Consider the following 17,491-nt stretch of genomic DNA (forward strand, 5'->3'; position numbering starts at 1 on the left):
TATACCAATAAATAAGAACACAAACACGAGAGGGCAAACTGTACTCTTACTGTACCAGTGGGTCTTTTGACAGAGCGATTTCCTTTGGAGTCCGAATTCATCAGGATGGTCACCCAGAAGGGAGGAGTCAGTTCTGGACAGAAATAATTGATATACCATATATTGTTTTAATCTTATCAAAGGTGAACTGTAGAGTATGAGAACATATTTCCCCTGAGCCAACAGGACACCTTTTGTGTCCTCACAGTCATTTCAATTGCCTTCTCACTGGGCTGTGTCACATCTGACACATTTTCCCTCACTCCCAATGTCATTTCTTTATTGCTGAAATGTCCCCTCATGTTGTTATTTCATAAAGATTACCAATAAAAACAACAACATTTACTATCTCCCAAGGTCGATAGCCTTGTTTTCCTCCGCTAACAGACATCACTCATGACTGGGATGCTCTTTTCAAACCAGTTAACCCATTTAGGCCTAGAATTGTTGAATGCTTTAACCAGTGAAAAATAGCAGATATACAAGCTCGCAGCGCGGCACCGAGTGCAGCGCTGTGAGCTTGTATATCTGCTATTTTTCAATAGTTAAAGCATAAAATATTAGCGTCATAATGTGTTCAGGCCTAAATGGGTTAAGAGAGTCACTGCTGTTGGCACCGTCCAGTCTGATAAAAAAACTAATATATACTGTGATGACATTTATTGTTGTTGACGGGTGAAATGAAACAATGACAGTCCCATAATGGAAAGGTTGAGAAAGGCTGCAACCTCAGCCCTGCGTTCTGTTGACAGGCAGAAGACACTGAACCTCTCACGCGTTGACACACTAACTAGACAAGAGCGTCAACTAAATGCCAATACTACTAATAAAGCTCATTATAACCTAAGGGCGAGAAGCAACCTCGCCCGCGTGCACAACATAGGCGTGTCCACGCGTCCGCCTGGGCGAGCACTGGTGCTTTGTCATGAGATCAACTTTCCCTCTGCGTCCGAAAATAAATGTTGGCACTTTGGCTACAGTGTGTGCGGCCGCTTCTTTGTCTTTTAAAGACCATAAATGGGATCAACTTTGACCAAAAAAATGCACACACCTGGATGGTTGTTTAAGTTGGACAAAATGTGGCCAATGTGTATGTGTATGAGACCCGGGTGCTCAGGAAGGGCAAAGCTATTCCTAGGGATAGAACACACACGCGTTGTACAGTCAATATAACCTCCTACCCTCAGGACGACGGTACACAGTTTGTCTCCACAAGTAAAGGGTTTCTGAACAAACAAGCCCCAGCTCAGTTCCGCGCATAAAATGTTACGACTGGTAGCCTATTCTCGTTTTGTATCATGTTGTCAGTGAACTGTGGGTTCTGTCTTGTCATAGATAGACCACATGAGACTGACACAATATGTCCATATAGTGGCATTCCCAGATATGGGCCTAATATTGATGACATCAGGGATCTCCATATATGGGCATAAAAGGGACAAGGACAGAATTCACATCATTGTGATGTCAGAACAGGCCAGCTATATCCTTCTGCTGAGCTGGGATGAGGTGTCATTGTGATGTCAGAAGAGTGACGGATGGACGGACGGACAGACAGACAGACAGACAGACAGACAGACAGACAGACAGACAGACAGACAGACAGACAGACAGACAGACAGACATGAGCTGGAGGTTTTCATACTACTGCTAGATTCAAACTTGAAACTTGATCATAGCAACCTGGCCATACAATTACAAACAATGACTATGAAGCTGCTCTACATGAGTCCATGTGTAAACCATGTGGTCACTAGCATCACTGAAGGTTCTAGGATTAGAGCGACAAGCAAAGAAAAGGTAAAAAAGAATTTTGAAATTAGTATTTTAAAGTGTTACATTTCATCATTCTTAGAGATGGCTCAGTTTGTCACCTGCTGCAGGTCTGCTAGGATCCACAGTAGGTTTGAGTCCATCCATCCCACCTAAAACATACAGCATTATTACAAACACAGTAGGTTTGAGTCCATCCATCCCACCTAAAACATACAGCATGATTACAAACACAGTAGGTTTGAGTCCATCCATCCCACCTAAAACATACAGCATGATTACAAAAAACATATTCACGTGAATAATCACTCACAGTGTTCCTTTAACCCACTAAAAGAAAACGCAATAAAGAAAGCATCTGTCATTTTAGATTTTTAGCATTGGCTATTCAAAACGCGCTGCATTGCAAGCTTGTACGTCTGCTGTTTTTAGACATTTTTGAAAAGTCTTGACAGTGTTTGAACAACTTGGAATCATTTCAAATTACGAAAAAGTTTGAGAACTACTGATTTAGAAGGCATTCGTAGAATCGGCCTCAGGTCTTAATGCAATGGGTTACGTTTAAATCACTTATAGCTACGATCTGTAAGGTTCACAACCGCAAGACAACATGTGTAATTGACACGTTCGACACCTTGGCATTCATAATTATGACCGTGCCTTAAAGCAGGTTTACTTTGTCAGCATTATGTATGTGTCAGTGGCCAATTACACACATGCCAGTGAATGTGTGTAATATGGCCTGTAAAGATAATAATAAAGAACATCTCTCACCTCTGTGAGAAGCTGATTCCAGATCAGCGGTCACCTGCGCCATCTCAGTCACGTGATCTGCGCATCACAACCAACACAATGCTCTTATAAGAGGGGTGCAAAGTACCACATTTCCGTTACCTGAACTGATGACAAGATTTATTGAACGAGACATACAGATGTGCCATTTCAAAATGTCCTGCCACTGGCAAGACATTTAGATTGTAGATCAGCTATTTTTTCTATACAATCTGTTCTCCAAACAAATTTGAAAAGCAAAACAGGGAAAGAAAGCGGTGGAAAAAAGTGCATTTGCAGGACATTTTCAGGAAAGGAGTAGTAAATGAAATGGCACATTTGTACCTTTTGTGTTTCAATGATGGTGTAACAATTTCAACCAAAACGTTCCCCAGAAGAATAAAAGGTTGCCGGAAAATGATACTGGTATTTTGTACCTGTGCAATTAGGGGTTACATGAAGAACTGAAGTCCCACTGACAGGCTTGCCATCGGGGGTGGAGCACCAGCAGTAACCAGTCTGATTGTGGCACTGGACCGCCAGGAAGTGTCCGTCTGCGCTGCACTCTGGCACGAAGGCCGCTGCCGCTGGGTTAACATGACTGCTGGTGCTGTGGGGGCCGCTGGCCTCCAGGGCCTGAGACCTGGCCAACTGGCATTTGGACTGGCCTGAGTCTAAAGCAAGATAGAGCAGGAAGGGTGTGTATTTTTTATTGTTTTCTCTTTAAAAAAATATATAGTTTATAAAGCTTGGCTAGATAAGATTAAGTCATAAGAATGAGTTGTCAATGCCCCTGGTGGATGAATTTGTTAATGCTCTATACCAGGGGTTCTCAAACCTTTTTAGGCTGTGACCCCCAAAATAAACATATTTGAACTGGGGACCCCCACCCTGACAAGCACTTGGAATTTGTAGGTATTACATTTAATGTGACTCGGTTCCGCAGATAAATATTGTGAAAATAGCAGATCTACATGCTCACAACGCCTCGCGTTCCGTTGCGAGGCGTTGTGAGCATGTAGATCGGCTATTTTCACAATGTTCGCCTCTTGCTGACTTAATATTTGACAGTTTGGCCAGTCCTGTCGAATATTCGACTATTCGAATACGTTGAGGTCGAATAATTAGAATAATAAAAAACACTATTCGTGAATGCCCTAGTGTGTATACGTGTAGAAGATACATTAAGCTATTATTTGGCATGCATATTGCATAGTGAACCAGCCGTGCCATATATCACACTGATACATGCTGGGAAAACATACAGATTAATTTCCATAAATTAATGGGTATACTGCATACAGCAGGGGTCTTTTTCAGGCCAAAGACCCCTTAGCTGAGATAGTGATGAAGCATGACTACATATTGCATGAATACATATTGCATTGTATTGATTTTTGTATACATTTCAATTTGATAGACAGGTTCATAGACTTGTTTGACAGCACTATCATTAGTGTTGTGTAATTATTCTTTTTTTAATTTGTTATTAATGTTGGTTTCATGTTAATGTGTATTCTCAGAACACTTTAAGGTCATGGTCATTATAGACTAGAGGGTTTATAACAGGAAGACAGCAAAGAATACTGAAGATGACCAGGCCTATCACTTCATGTTCAATTCAGTCAATTAACTTTGTATGGTTGCAAATAGTTTTTTTTGTGCAATGCAGGGTTGTCAATTTAATCAGTTAAAAACAACCGAGATTAATGCGCATTTGTGAAATAATGTGATATTGATATTATCATGCATACTGCATTCACTCCAATGCATTATAATAATGCAATTTACAATCGAGAATAGAAATGAACTTAAATCAGCCTTGGTGCATTCTATACAGTGTATGGACTTCAACAGGGGTTCCGGGACTCCTAGGGGGTCCTCAGAGTTACTACAGGGGGTCTTCCAAATGTTTGTGTGATAGAAACTTTTTTTTTCTCCTTTTTTACATTAACCACTTAAACTCTAGTATCCATATTCTGAGAACTTTAGACAAAAATAGCAGATCTACAAGCTCCCAACGCCTCACGCTGCGAGGCTTTGTGAGCTTGTAGATTGGCTATTTTAGGCAAAGAGGTTTGGTGTAGAGGGGCAAAAAGAGCAGACTAAGTACAGAGTGAAAGATCACGTGGTGAACGCGGTTAAATATCTGAAAACACAAATTGACATGAATCCAAAATACACTGATGATTGTGCTGTCAAACAATGAAACTATATGGCATTCTTTGAAGAGGTTGTGGGGGTCCCTGCTTCATCTCACTCTCAACTAAGGGGTCCTTGGCCTGAAAACGTTGAACCCCTGCAGTAAGCTATGTGTTTGTACCAGCGCAGTGAGCCCTGGGGACCGGTCGCAGCTGTGTGTTGATGCACTGAGCTCTCTGGAAGGAACACAGCGACTTGTACAGCCTGCCGTTGCTGGCACACACAGCTCTGTGGCGCCCCCTCTGGCAGTCCAGGACACAACCACGAGGCCACATGTTCTCTGTGATCAGGAACGGCTACATAGGAAGAACACAGACAGAATTCTCTTTCAAAATGGTTTGACACATGATACTGAAAGACACACACACGCACGCACGCACGCACGCACGCACGCACGCACGCACGCACGCACGCACGCACGCGCGCGCGCACACACACACACACACACACACACACACACACACACACACACACACACACACACACACACACACACACACACACACACACACACATGATAATACTTAATGAATTTCCTGCTGCAGGATCAATAAAGTGCAATTTAAGCTAATCTTGTCTAATTAGATGCCGGTAATTGTCCAAGCTGTGTCCTGATAGGAGCGCCTTGGTTGAAAGTTTGCTGAGGGCAGCATTTGTTATGTTAAGATACAATTATCTTTCAAGTGTAACTGCTGACTAACTTAGGGTAGTTTTCTATTAATACAACCTAACCACATTTTTATTTTACTAAAGAAACAGGGGGAGGCATGGGGAGGGAAGGATGATGAAACAGGGAAATGTTAGGGAAAGGGAGATAGGTACAGAACAGATGTGTGTGTAACCTTGGCAAGGCAAGCCATCAGTGAAAGTCTGGCAGGAGGACCGTCCTGTTCCATGGTAGTAGGAAAACTGCTGAAGTGAAGCACGGAGGCAAGGGAGCGGGAGGGAGAGAGAAACAGAGTGGAAGAGAAGGGTTGGAGAAAAGACCAGACCCACTGTTAGATGACAAGGATAGAGAGAGAGAGGGAGAGAATGAAGAAAGGTAGAGAAAGGAAAGCACACATGCTGTATATATGAGAGAGAGAGGGAGAGAAAGAGAGAGAGAGAGCAAGCGTTGAAGGTCAAAAGATGGATAGAGGCCAAGAGAGAAAGCAGAGGGAGGGAGGGGGTTGTAGGGGAGAGGCACAGGAGGAGTCAGCACATGGCCAAAATATGCAAACATTTCAGAAAGAAGGGAACAGAGGAAATGAGTGTGTGAAAGGTGTGTGTGTGTGTGTGTGTGTGTGTGTGTGTGTGTGTGTGTGTGTGTGTGTGTGTGTGTGTGTGTGTGTGTGTGTGTGTGTGTGTGTGTGTGTGTGTGTGTGCGCGTGCGTGCGTGCGTGTAATGACCTTCACCTGCCGGGCGGGATATACCTGTGAGAGCTATGATTCTGCAAAGCACTGTATAAATAAACTCCACTAATTGAGGTGAGATGCCAGCCTCTTCAGCCCATAGGACACAGTGTGTGTGTCTCTGCTGTCAGTGATACAGACATGGTTCTCCCGCCGTCTGGCTGGCTGTCTGGAGGATGTGGAAAGGCACTGAAACGTTTTGCTCAATAACTTAGGGTTATTGCAGTGCAGTTTGACTCAACACTCAAGAGTTGGAGGGCTCGTCCGGGAAAAGTAGGCTACCCCATTATAGTGAACGTAAACATTTTTACAGTTTTCCACGCGTTGCCAAAGTCGTCCTTTAAATTTGTTGGATGGGGTCAAACGATAAAAAGATTATTTGGAGACAGACAAATAATACACAGACAAGGTCTTCGCTCTGGCTGACTGGTTGTCTGCTTGTAAAGAGGTCGGACGAGCACTGAAATATTTCACACAAATTGTTGCTACATGACGGTTATTTATATTTGATTGCAGACAGAGTCTGAGCGCTTTGGTCAAAATCATTGTGGTTCCGTCTGTGTTCCAAAGTTATCCTTGGGAAGAGTTTATATTGGCAAGGTTTCCTCTCTGGTGAGACTACTCTCTGCATGGCTGAGAGTGTGCCAGAAGTGGAAATACTGATTAAATATTTCCCGTGTTGATGCTGAATTAAGCTCAGTTTATACCCTTACTGTATATACTTGCTGAAAACTTGTGACACTGTTGTGTTGTACAGTACTACAGCGTATAAATTAGGCTTTACTCTGATTCAAGTTAGGTTTTACACAAAGTCAGAGTGTTGGCTTTCTTAAAAGAACAATGTTAATAACACTACATGGTTCTTTTTTTTAATGCCTTTTTGTAATTTCAACAAAGTAAACATCTTCATTATGTGAGGCAAGTTCATGTCCTCACTCATCCTATATGAGAAAATATCAACTATAGCCCCATTGGAGCGCCCGTTGGCCTGGTGGTCTAGGCGCATACCACATACTAGGCTATGATGCCTGCTGGCGTCGCCGGTTCGATTCCCGATCCGGAAGACCTTTGCCACATCTCATTCCCCATTTCCTGTCAGTCTACTGTATCCTATCAAATAAAGGCATAAAAAGCCCAAAAACAAATCTTTAAAAAAAAAAATATATATATATATATAGCCCTATTACAGTACATCAGAATACAGTAAATTACTTTGAACTAGCCCTTACCCGTTCGAAGCACTGTGGGATGGAAAGTAACTTTCGTGAAACACTGGTGCTTGCATGATAATATGTAGGAGCACCAATGTAAGAAATAGCCTACCCGTTTTGTTTAATGGCTATAGAGATACTGTGTACGGATCTGCATGATTTTTGGACAAAATCTGTAGGAGTACTGTGCAAAAATGTGTTTTACTCAAACCTGCCTCCTGGTGGCGCTGTAACAGGGCCAGACACTCAGCCAGACACCAAAGGTGTTTGTTTTCCCCTCACTGTATTTTTTGTTTGTATGTCTGTTCAAGAAAAATAAGGAAGCACTATTTAAATGTCTGATTTGAAATGTAGGCCTATGCCTTATCCTGTGCTTAACAATAACAATATTTGAAACAAAATACGGTAAATTAAAAAATAATTAAAAGAAAATAGAAGCAAGGAGAGGAGAGCCCAAGGATGTGAGAGGAAGAGTGTTTCTGGTGCCACGGACCAAATGACTTCCATATGTTTCACCAGCTACGCATCTCACTTACACCTAGTGATCACACAGCCTCACACATCCCTACAGAATATATATTGGATTTGTCACGCCACCGCACACATACACAAGCAGGGTTGTTAGGGTTACTTTTAAAAAGGAATCCCCTACAGTTACAAGTTACTTGCAAAGAAAATGTAGTCAGTAACGTAATCTGATTATCACAATTTAAAAAGTAACTACTAGTTACTTTCAGTTACTTTTGGATTACTTTTTAGCAAAACTCTCTTTAATTAAATAAAACAAGTTTTACCATTGATAACTAGACAATGATATTGAGCCTATGAAATTAGGAAAAGGACAACAGAAATGTACTTAAACAAAGTGGCAGTACTTTAAGATGATTTGACTTGATTATTTTATTGTTTGGCGTTATAATTTATTTGTAAAATTGATGAGGGCAAGGGGAGAATGTAATCCAGCATGTAACCCCCATCATTCAGATCCGTTACTGTAATCCAGATTACACATTTTAAAATGTAACCAGAGACTTTACAAGTTACCTGTTTTTTGTAATCTGATTACGTAATCCCGTTACATGTAATCCGTTACTTAACAACCCTGTACACAAGTATGTGTTCACATCACACACACACACACACGCACGCACACATGCATGCACACGCACGCCCACACACACACACACACACACACACACGAACACACGGACGCAGGCGCGCGCACACACACGCACGCACACACACACACACACACACACACACACACACGCACACACGCACGCACACACGTACGTCAACTGCTCTGCCATTACACCCGACTCCATCCTTCATCAATACCTCTTTGTCTGTCATCCCCTCCTCTCTCCCTCTCACCCGCACCCACCACACACACACCTAACTGTGTCACATTTGTCACGGTGTGTTAAACAATGTTGACATAATTTAACAGTGAAAGAGCTCCCTGTGTCTGCATGTGGAGGCATGAATTTATGTATTGACCGCAAGGTTGGATTGTTGTCGGGGGTTTTTTCTAAGAGGAGATTAAGACAGAGATTGAACATTTCACAGCATTCGGTTCTCGCCCTGATGAAGGCCATAACTGGTCGAAACATGTTGCCAATGTTTTAGAGAATAAACTTAGTTTTAACTTTACATCCACTACTCTCCTTTTTTTCAGTGCTCAGTCCTCTTCTTCCTTTTTCAATTTTACAGCATTATAATTTATTGTCAGTTGCTGCAACTGTGATGCTGTCAGCATATGAAGGCGTGAAGAGAACTAAATCAAGACTGGGGAGTGGGTGGGGGGGCAGCTGAGCTGCCGTCAGTGCCGTGAGGATGTGATGAAAGGGGAAAACACCTCGACATTTTCCAGTCGAGCTGGTTTTCACATTTCTTCATCGGGTACTATTTGTGGTTGAAAAGGTTTGGTTTGGACATTTTCTACTTCTTTATTCTCTGAAATGTCTTATGGGGTTAGCCATTAAAGCCATCAATAACTTAGCTTTTTAATCTGTAGCAAACTTGTCTTTGACATTTAACCCCACCGAGGTTTGACCTTGTAACCATCTGCTTTCAAGGCAGTGTCTCTATCCATTGAGCTATGCCTGCCCCAAGTCCAAACATGAAGAGGCCCACAAGAGAAGATGGGTGGATGAATCAATAAAGAGGAACATACAGTAGGCCTACATACAGTATATAGATCAGTGGTTCCCAAGCTTTTTAGCCTGTGACCCAAAAGAGAAATTAGACATTCGCCCCGGGACCCAAACTAGTGAAGACAGCAGATCTACAAGCTCTCAATGCGGTGCGCGGCTATTTTCACTACTTCTTAATTATTATAATTTTATTTGTGGAATTTCTTAGATGTGTTTGTTACAGCCTATCTTGTTATGGTTCAGCTGGTCCTCGAAGCAACTTCAGTATAATTATGATCTGAGCCCTGTGCCTCTTGGCAGAGCTACAGTACCACTGAGAGGCTTTTGATATTTTTCAGGTTGGATTTCACCCAGAAGTCGAGCCTTACTCTGATAGCAGTGGTTATCAAATGGTTTCATGTCAAGGATCCCCAAACTGACACAGAGTAGTGTACTTCTCCCTATCATGTACAGTACATTAAAGATGCAGTTCACATCCATAGTGAGGTTTATTTCTCAGAAAAACTAATCTCTGATCAATAAAACTACCCTCACCCCAATATGTTCCTAAATGAATGGGATCTCAAACTTTGCCCTATTTGTGCCCTCATTTACAATGCCGAGCAATCTTCGTTCCTACTCTCACCTATGGTCATGAAGTGTGGGTCATGACCGAAAGTATAAGGTCGCGGGTGCAAGCGGATGAAATGGGTTTCCTCAGACGGGTGGCTGGTATCTCCCTTAGAGATAGGGTGAGAAGTTCAGTCACCCGAGAGAGACTTGGAGTAGAACCGCTGCTCCTACACTTGGAAAGGAGTCAGCTTAGGTGGTTCGGGCATCTAGTACGGATGCCCCCCGACTCCCCGAGCAAATTCCTAGGAAGGTCCTCGATGCACGTCCCACTGGGAGGAGACCCCGTGGCAGACCAAAGACCAGGTGGAAGGATTATATCTCCAAACTGGCTTGGGAACGCCTCGGTATACTCCCTGAGGGAGTGGAGGAAGTTGCTCGGGATAAGGAAGAAGTCTCAGTTGGAACTGTTACCCCCTCGACTCGTTTCCGGATAAACGGTTGAACATGGATGGATGGATCAATATGCTACTATGCCACACCTGTCGAATACGCCCTCATCAATATACCAGTATATGATCTGCCCCCTACTCAATGCCAAAATCTCCACGCCTCTGTATTTAACAATACAAATCTTCTCTTTTCAGATAGGGGTCTGTGGCCAAATACATAATTTTGGGGTCCTTGACATAAAAAATGTTGATAATCACTGCTAGAGTAGGGCTCGACTTTTGGGCGAAATCCAACCTTAAAAATATCAAAAAGTCTCTCACCCGAGGAATAGCTTTTAGAGTCCAAAGCCAACTCAGGTCTGAATTGTTTTGAGGTTCACAATCATTTTGTAATTATTTAATAAGTATAATCACAACATAATTATTTTACAGTTACATAAAACAGTCCTATGTGAGACTAGGTGACCCACATCCAAGCAATTAAAGGGGAAATACATCCCAAGTCAAGCTCAACAAGTCCCTGAAGAGATTGATTTCCTCTGGCCAGGCTTTCTAAATAAGAATTGTGCACACCGCCAGGTTAAATAACGGTAATAAAAACCAGATCCCATTAGGTTTGGCCATAAATGTTGAGTGCTTTTTTGTCTCTCTTTTTTTGGGGTGGGGGGACAGACAGGTGCAAACTATTGGGCAGTCTAGTTTCCCGTGTGTCAGGTGGTACCTCAGCAGAACTACAATGTTTTCAGTGTTTGAACAATTAGTGCCAGTGTTTCTGGACCTATAAACCCATTCAGTGTGTGTGTGTGTGTGTGTGTGTGTGTGTGTGTGTGTGTGTGTGTGTGTGTGTGTGTGTGTGTGTGTGTGTGTGTGTGTGTGCGTGCGTGCGCGTGCGTGCGTGCGTGCGTTTCACGAAATAAGAGAACAAGCCACCACTGTCTGTCTCCATTACCGCAAACGCCTTCCAGATACAATATTCAACTCCATCTGAAAACATTCAGTGAAAACGCTCATCTCCCTGCAGGGTATTGGCTGGGTTGATGAAACCTGATGTTTGGCGGCTGATGCTGCTGAGTGAAAGGAGGATTTTAAATGTTCAACACACTCCCTGCCCTGTCAACTCGGCGCGTAACGGGCCGAGGAGTGAATAATCGGTAGCTTGTGAACCCCAATGTTCCACATTAATCTCCATGGCGTGGCTGAATAGCTGGACAGTCCCTCACTATGTGTGTATGTAGAATGTAGTAGACTAGTAGACTCAGGCTGCCTACAGAATGTGTAAGCATGTGTTTGATCAGTCACGGCTGTGCGCATTCGAGTCGGTCTTAAACCAAATCACGCACGAATCACACCACCAGCCAGTATAGCCACAGGCGGCAACACAAACAGGAACAGTTTTGGGATGTAGGCCTAGTGTAGGCTGCCTAAAATACTTTCATAATCACTTCATGCGTTATGATGACCACACCTGAACTTGACCAACACTAGCTGCGCACACACATGCCAGCCAGACTATTTACCATGTGTAGAGATTGACACGGATCATTATTGCCTTGTGGTCAGCTGCCTATGACCAGTGACCACGACTGGTTGACTAATACAAGCCTATGGCATTGGTTCACAAAGTGGGGTCCTTGAGGGAGTTCCAGGGGGTCGCCAGCTAATTGATACTTATAGGAACCAAATGGACCCTTATGTATGACCATATGACAAGGATCATTTGGTAGGCTACCTCCTAACTATCATTTAGTTGGGGACCCAATATGGGTAGCCTATGTAACTGAGAGTGTAGACTACAATGGAACCAAATGGACCCGTTAGGTCTCCCGACTCCCAAGTTAAAGATTTTACAATATAAATTGGGGTCTCAGAGATAGAAACGGCATTTAATGGGGGTCCGTAGCCTAATGCATGTCAAACTGGGGGTCCTTGAAATTAAAATGGTTGGGAATCACTGGCTATACAAATACTAGTCTAATAATACTGCTATGGTGGCTTGACATCTTTTCAAATGGGGGTCCACGGGCTAATAAGTGTCTGTTTGGGGGTCCTTGACATGAAAAGGTGTGAGAACCACTGGCCTACTATGGCTATACAAATACATAGCTATACAGCCAGCCAGTCAAGTGAGTCAACAAAACATATTCATTCTCTGTCGTTTTAGTTTACGTCCTGGGATATCCGTCCAATATGCTTGTTTTAATCAATTAATTTAATAGGACCTAAATAAATAGCCTAATCAATGGAATGTTCGTGAAGACTCCCCATCTCCTCAGACCCCTCCCTGCTAAATTCTGCATGGAAGTAGAGGAGGAGGATTTTAGACTCTAGATTTTTCTTTTTTGAGTGAGGAATAGAGGGGAGAGCAAGAAAGAGGGAGAGGTAGGGAGAGAAAGATAGAGGGACAGTAGCCATAAATCATAACTCTTGTAGGGGTCACTTATATTGGGACGTTCAACGTCCGACGTTGTAGGGAGTAAACGTCCCAATATAAGCGACCCCTACAAGAGTTATATAATGTATGGCTGTAGCCATCCGACATGCAATACTTTAACTTGCAAGTTGCAATTAGCCAATCATCAATTATTATTACTACGGTATAACCTCTCAGTACAGGAAGCGTAAGAAGTGAGTCAACACAACATATTCATTCTGTCGTTTAGTTTACGTCCTGGCCAAAACAGCAACTGAATCATGGGGTCCTATCAACTTTGTTTTTACCCCAAGAGTCAAGACAGTCTTGTATCAAGGCAACTTAAAGTCTATGTAGTAGGTAAGTATGCCTATATAGCCAGACAATTTGACAAATAACCAAAGGATATGGCAGTGGTTCCCAAACTTTTTAGCTCAAGACCCAAAAGAGACAAGACATTACACGTTTGACCGGGCAAAGACTCCAAAACTCTATTCAGTGATGTGCGTGGCCTACCGCTGCTCTGTTGGTGTGAACAGGTTGTTCTGACAGCAGGAACAGCAGCAGCACGCGGCAGGTGAAGGTGAGCGCCAGCATCATTCCTGCCGCCGCGGCCCAGGCGCGTCGACGCTCCGCCGCGCGCTTCTTCTCCTCGGTGTCGCTTCGGCTCGTCCCCAAGGCCGGTGGCTGTGTGTGTGCACGCTCCGCGGCGAGCGCCAGCCTCGGTTTTCCGTATTCTTAACACGGCACCGACCGAAGTTATACTCACGTCCTGATCCTCATCTTGTGGAGTCAGCCATGGTCTTCTTGGCGATATTATTTTGGCTATGGCACAGCCGCGTCACCGCGTGCGTAAAAAAAAGATACAGTAGCGTTCCACAGTTTCGATGAAGTGAAAACCAGCTCCTTTTAAAAGCTCAAGGTTCATCAATGTGTAGACCAGTGAAGCCAGCTCCTTTTACTGCTCCATTTTTTGTAGCAGCGATGGTTCGTTGCTCCTCTCTCCAAACAGCCAACCCCTTTCCCGTTCAGCTCAAAAAACATGCAACAGATGCGTAACTCCCAAAATGGTACATGGCGGGGGGTTGAGGCCATTCCACTTATACCCCCCCCCCCCCCCCTCTCCTCTCCTCCCCCTCTCAAAACTGAAGTAGAACTCTTGCTGTACAGTCTTTTTTTTTTTTTTTAAGTTGATTGCATTACATAGGCCAGGGGTTTTCAACCTTTTTCATATCAATATTTATTCGGCATTTGAGCCACGGACCACCGTTTGAGGAGATTTAGCCTCTCAGACAACTTTCAATCAAAAATAATTCTTCGGCATTCTGTAATTGTTGTGACTTCTTGTGAATCAAGTAGGCTTAATGCAGGTTTAACAATAATTTAACTCTTAAGTGTAAAATGAAACCAAATGGACCCTTACGGGTTAAAGATCTCCAAGGGTCCATTTGTTTACCAACTCCATCAATTATCTGGGGACCACCTGGAGGCTGCATGGAACCCCATCAAGGACAAACTGATGTTCCCTGGACCACTGATTGAAAACCACTGACATAGGCTATTCTAGCTTGAATAAAAGTCACATATGGCAAAATAAAAGTGAATAGGCTACAGTATGTTGGTCCACATTTAGCACAACAAATCAACAGAACATCTGGCAAGCAGCCTGAGAGACAGGCCTACGGACAAGAAAAGACAGCAAGGCAAAGAGTATTTTGTAAGGAAACTTTATGTGTGCTTGTGAAACTCACATCATTAGACAGAAGGCGTTGCAGTTTCCAGTACAGCAGATAAGGTTTGATATTAAAGAGTACAAAAAAAAAGAAAGAAAATCACAATTCCAGAGTTCATTTCTCTCCCATCGCAGGAAGAAACTACAAGCTTTTGGTCCAAGTCTTTTCTTTTTAAGTTGCATCCTCGTCCCTCCCCTTTCTCTCGTATCAATTCATCAGTGCCCACTTTCAACGTTTATCCGATCGTTTTATCTTTAAGTTTAATTTCAGACAATTTTGTCAGGGGTAAAAAGAAAATGTTCCCGGAACTCTGTGATACTGGATACACGATTGCATAGATTTGTAAACACAATATGCTTGTTTCAATCAATTAATTTAATAGGCCCTAAATAAATAGCCTAATCAATGGAATGTTCGTGAAGACTCCCCATCTCCTCAGAGCCCTCCCTGCTAAATTCGAGCAGACGGAGGGTTTTAGACTCTAGAATTTTGAGTGAGGAAGAGAGGGGAGAGCAAGAAAGAGGGAGGTAGGGAGAGAAAGATAGAGGGACAGGGCTGTAGCCATCCGACATGTAATACTTTTACAATTAGCCAATCATCAATTATTATTACTATGGTAACCTCTCAGTACAGGAAGCGCAAGAACCTTCATTCGACCAATCCAACCTTGACATGTGCTTTCAGATATAATAATAAATCAACTAACTTTGTCTCTACTGTCTTCACTACGATATAAATGTATAGTTTGTCCATTTAAATAAGCACCTTATGACCACCCGGGTATAATATGTGACAAGAGGCAGATATTGATGCATGTCAGTTATAATGTGAACTGTTGTGATGAACACAGACAAAGGCATTTGGGGTACACTCTCCTTCGGCTAAATGGTTACCACTTGACTCCATATGACAGTATTAAAAAACGTTTCCATGTCTGCGTTTAAAAACTCAGAAAAACCCAACACTCAAACCTATCTACTGGTGAAACTGCACTCTCTGCTTTTACCATCGTTGGCTTTTGAATTTCTGTTTTTTAAATTTTTAATAAATGCCTATTTTGTCCTACTACTGGAAAGCCTGTGATTGATGAGTTTGAATAAACTGGGACTCTGCGTGTGTGTCATTCGTTGTACTGGAAAAATAAGTATGTACAGCGCTGAGAGCCCTACAACCCCTGCCGGACCCTTCCCCACCCCAAACCCCAAACCCCTGCCCTAAGCCTACAGCCGGCCGGCTGGAGGAAAAATGAACAAAATATTAAAACAAAAAATTTAAACAATAACAGGAAAAAAATAGCCTAGGTTAGATAAGTCAGAATTCACCTTATCCAGCAACATGAAACTGTAAATGTGATATTTATTTTGTATTTATTTATTTATTTATTCATCTCTGGTCTGGTCAGCTGATGATGACACCTGCCCCCATCTCCACCCCACCCATTGACCCCACCCCCCTCCCCCCATATCATATAACTCTCTGGGTTCTTCTAATACACAAAACTCGCCAGCAGACATCAAATCTAACGTTCCCTCCCAACCCACCCCACTATTTGCATTCCTAAATCTCATTTAAACACCTCAACCCACTGGCAAGAGAAAAAAAAAACATTATAAAATAAACAAAACAAAAAAATTAGCATAAGTATCAGATTAGCTTATGCCCCCCCTTATGACACCCCCACCCCCCAAAAAAAGGCAGAGAGGGTGAAGCTAAGGACCCACACTACAGAGCAACCTTCCCTCCAGTATCCCATATCTGTCCCTGGATATGCCTGCATATAATCTTGAAACAACAGATTAAGGCTGGTTATTGTTGAACAATGTGGCAGTTGTCAACCCTACCTCTAACGTTCAATAAATGGGCAAAAACATTTTCAGCTGATTCATAAACCGGCACAAGCAGGGGCAAACACAGAACCCAAAAAGGTTTAGAGGGAAGCCCTGCCCTCCTGCATCAAACACACAAGCCAATCACAGAACCATTCGTCTTTATTTTTTTTCCACCTACAAATGCCACTCTTCTCCTTGTATCTCCAAAACCTTCTCACACCGAGGCCCTCTACCTCCCTCCCTGTCCTCCATCCACCTATCTATCCGTCCATCCTTCCAGCCCTCCTCTCGTCAGCTCTACAGGTCACTCTCTCCGTAGAGGGCGGTGGAGAACGACATGTAGTCGAGGGCCCCGGGGATGGCGTCTGGCCCCGTGTATGGGGCCATGCGGGCAATGCAGTACTCGGCCTGGTCTGGAGGCAGTTCCCTCCTCAACTCCTCCGCCAAGATGAAGCTCTAACAGGGAGAAGAGAGCAGAGGAGAGTGGAAGAGCAAGGGAGACAGATGATGAGATGGATTAAGTTTATATTAATTCCATTTAAATTACTTGACAATTATTGGGAATGTATATTTTAAGGTATTCTAAGCTTTGAAAAGGCTATAATGAAGAAGAAAAAGATCATAAAGTTGCACTTAAAGGACAACTTTGTTTTTTTTACAAGGGTTCATATTTTCGATTGTAATTTACTTCTTTCTATTGTTTTAGTGATTTTAATGACTGATTTCAGTGCATGGGGGCAAGTGCCTAAATGTGTCTTTAGACACAATAAGCCGTCTTTATTACTATTTACACTTTACAGTAACACTACTAGCCCCATAGGGTCACATCTGCCCATGAAAGATTGTGGTGCATCTTGGGAATGGGCATGGGTGGTGCATCTTATTTGTATCTAAAAACACATATTTAGCCACTTGCACACATGTCCCCAACCACTGAAATCAATGTAATTAAAATCGCTAAAAAGATAGAAAGA

The 17,491-nt window shown here is 42.9% G+C and overlaps 2 protein-coding genes across 3 annotated transcripts in view; both read right to left on the reverse strand.

Moving 5' to 3' along the window:
* Positions 1–13,555, reverse strand: part of LOC308289919 (SPARC-related modular calcium-binding protein 1-like) — a gene marked incomplete at its 5' end in the record, with an annotated part of 28,248 nt that extends 14,693 nt beyond the window's left edge. The window contains 6 exons of the mRNA XM_080731700.1: positions 56–133; positions 1,914–1,964; positions 2,587–2,643; positions 3,021–3,257; positions 4,907–5,081; positions 13,472–13,555. Coding sequence (XP_080587826.1) covers positions 56–133; positions 1,914–1,964; positions 2,587–2,643; positions 3,021–3,257; positions 4,907–5,081; positions 13,472–13,555 — 682 coding nt within the window. The remainder of the gene's footprint in view (positions 1–55; positions 134–1,913; positions 1,965–2,586; positions 2,644–3,020; positions 3,258–4,906; positions 5,082–13,471) is intronic.
* A 2,690-nt stretch (positions 13,556–16,245) lies between these two features.
* actn4 (actinin, alpha 4) overlaps positions 16,246–17,491 on the reverse strand; it is a 77,834-nt gene continuing 76,588 nt past the window's right edge. The window contains exon 22 of one of the 2 annotated variants that reach the window (XM_080730866.1): positions 16,246–16,973. In XM_080730866.1, the coding sequence (XP_080586992.1) occupies positions 16,815–16,973 (159 nt within the window). In that variant the 3' untranslated portion in view covers positions 16,246–16,814. The remainder of the gene's footprint in view (positions 16,974–17,491) is intronic. The other variant, XM_080730865.1, reaches the window with a different exon arrangement.

The sequence above is a fragment of the Nannobrachium achirus genome, assembly GCF_963921795.1.
Source record: "Nannobrachium achirus genome assembly, chromosome: 8".
NCBI classification, from domain to species: domain Eukaryota; kingdom Metazoa; phylum Chordata; class Actinopteri; order Myctophiformes; family Myctophidae; genus Nannobrachium; species Nannobrachium achirus.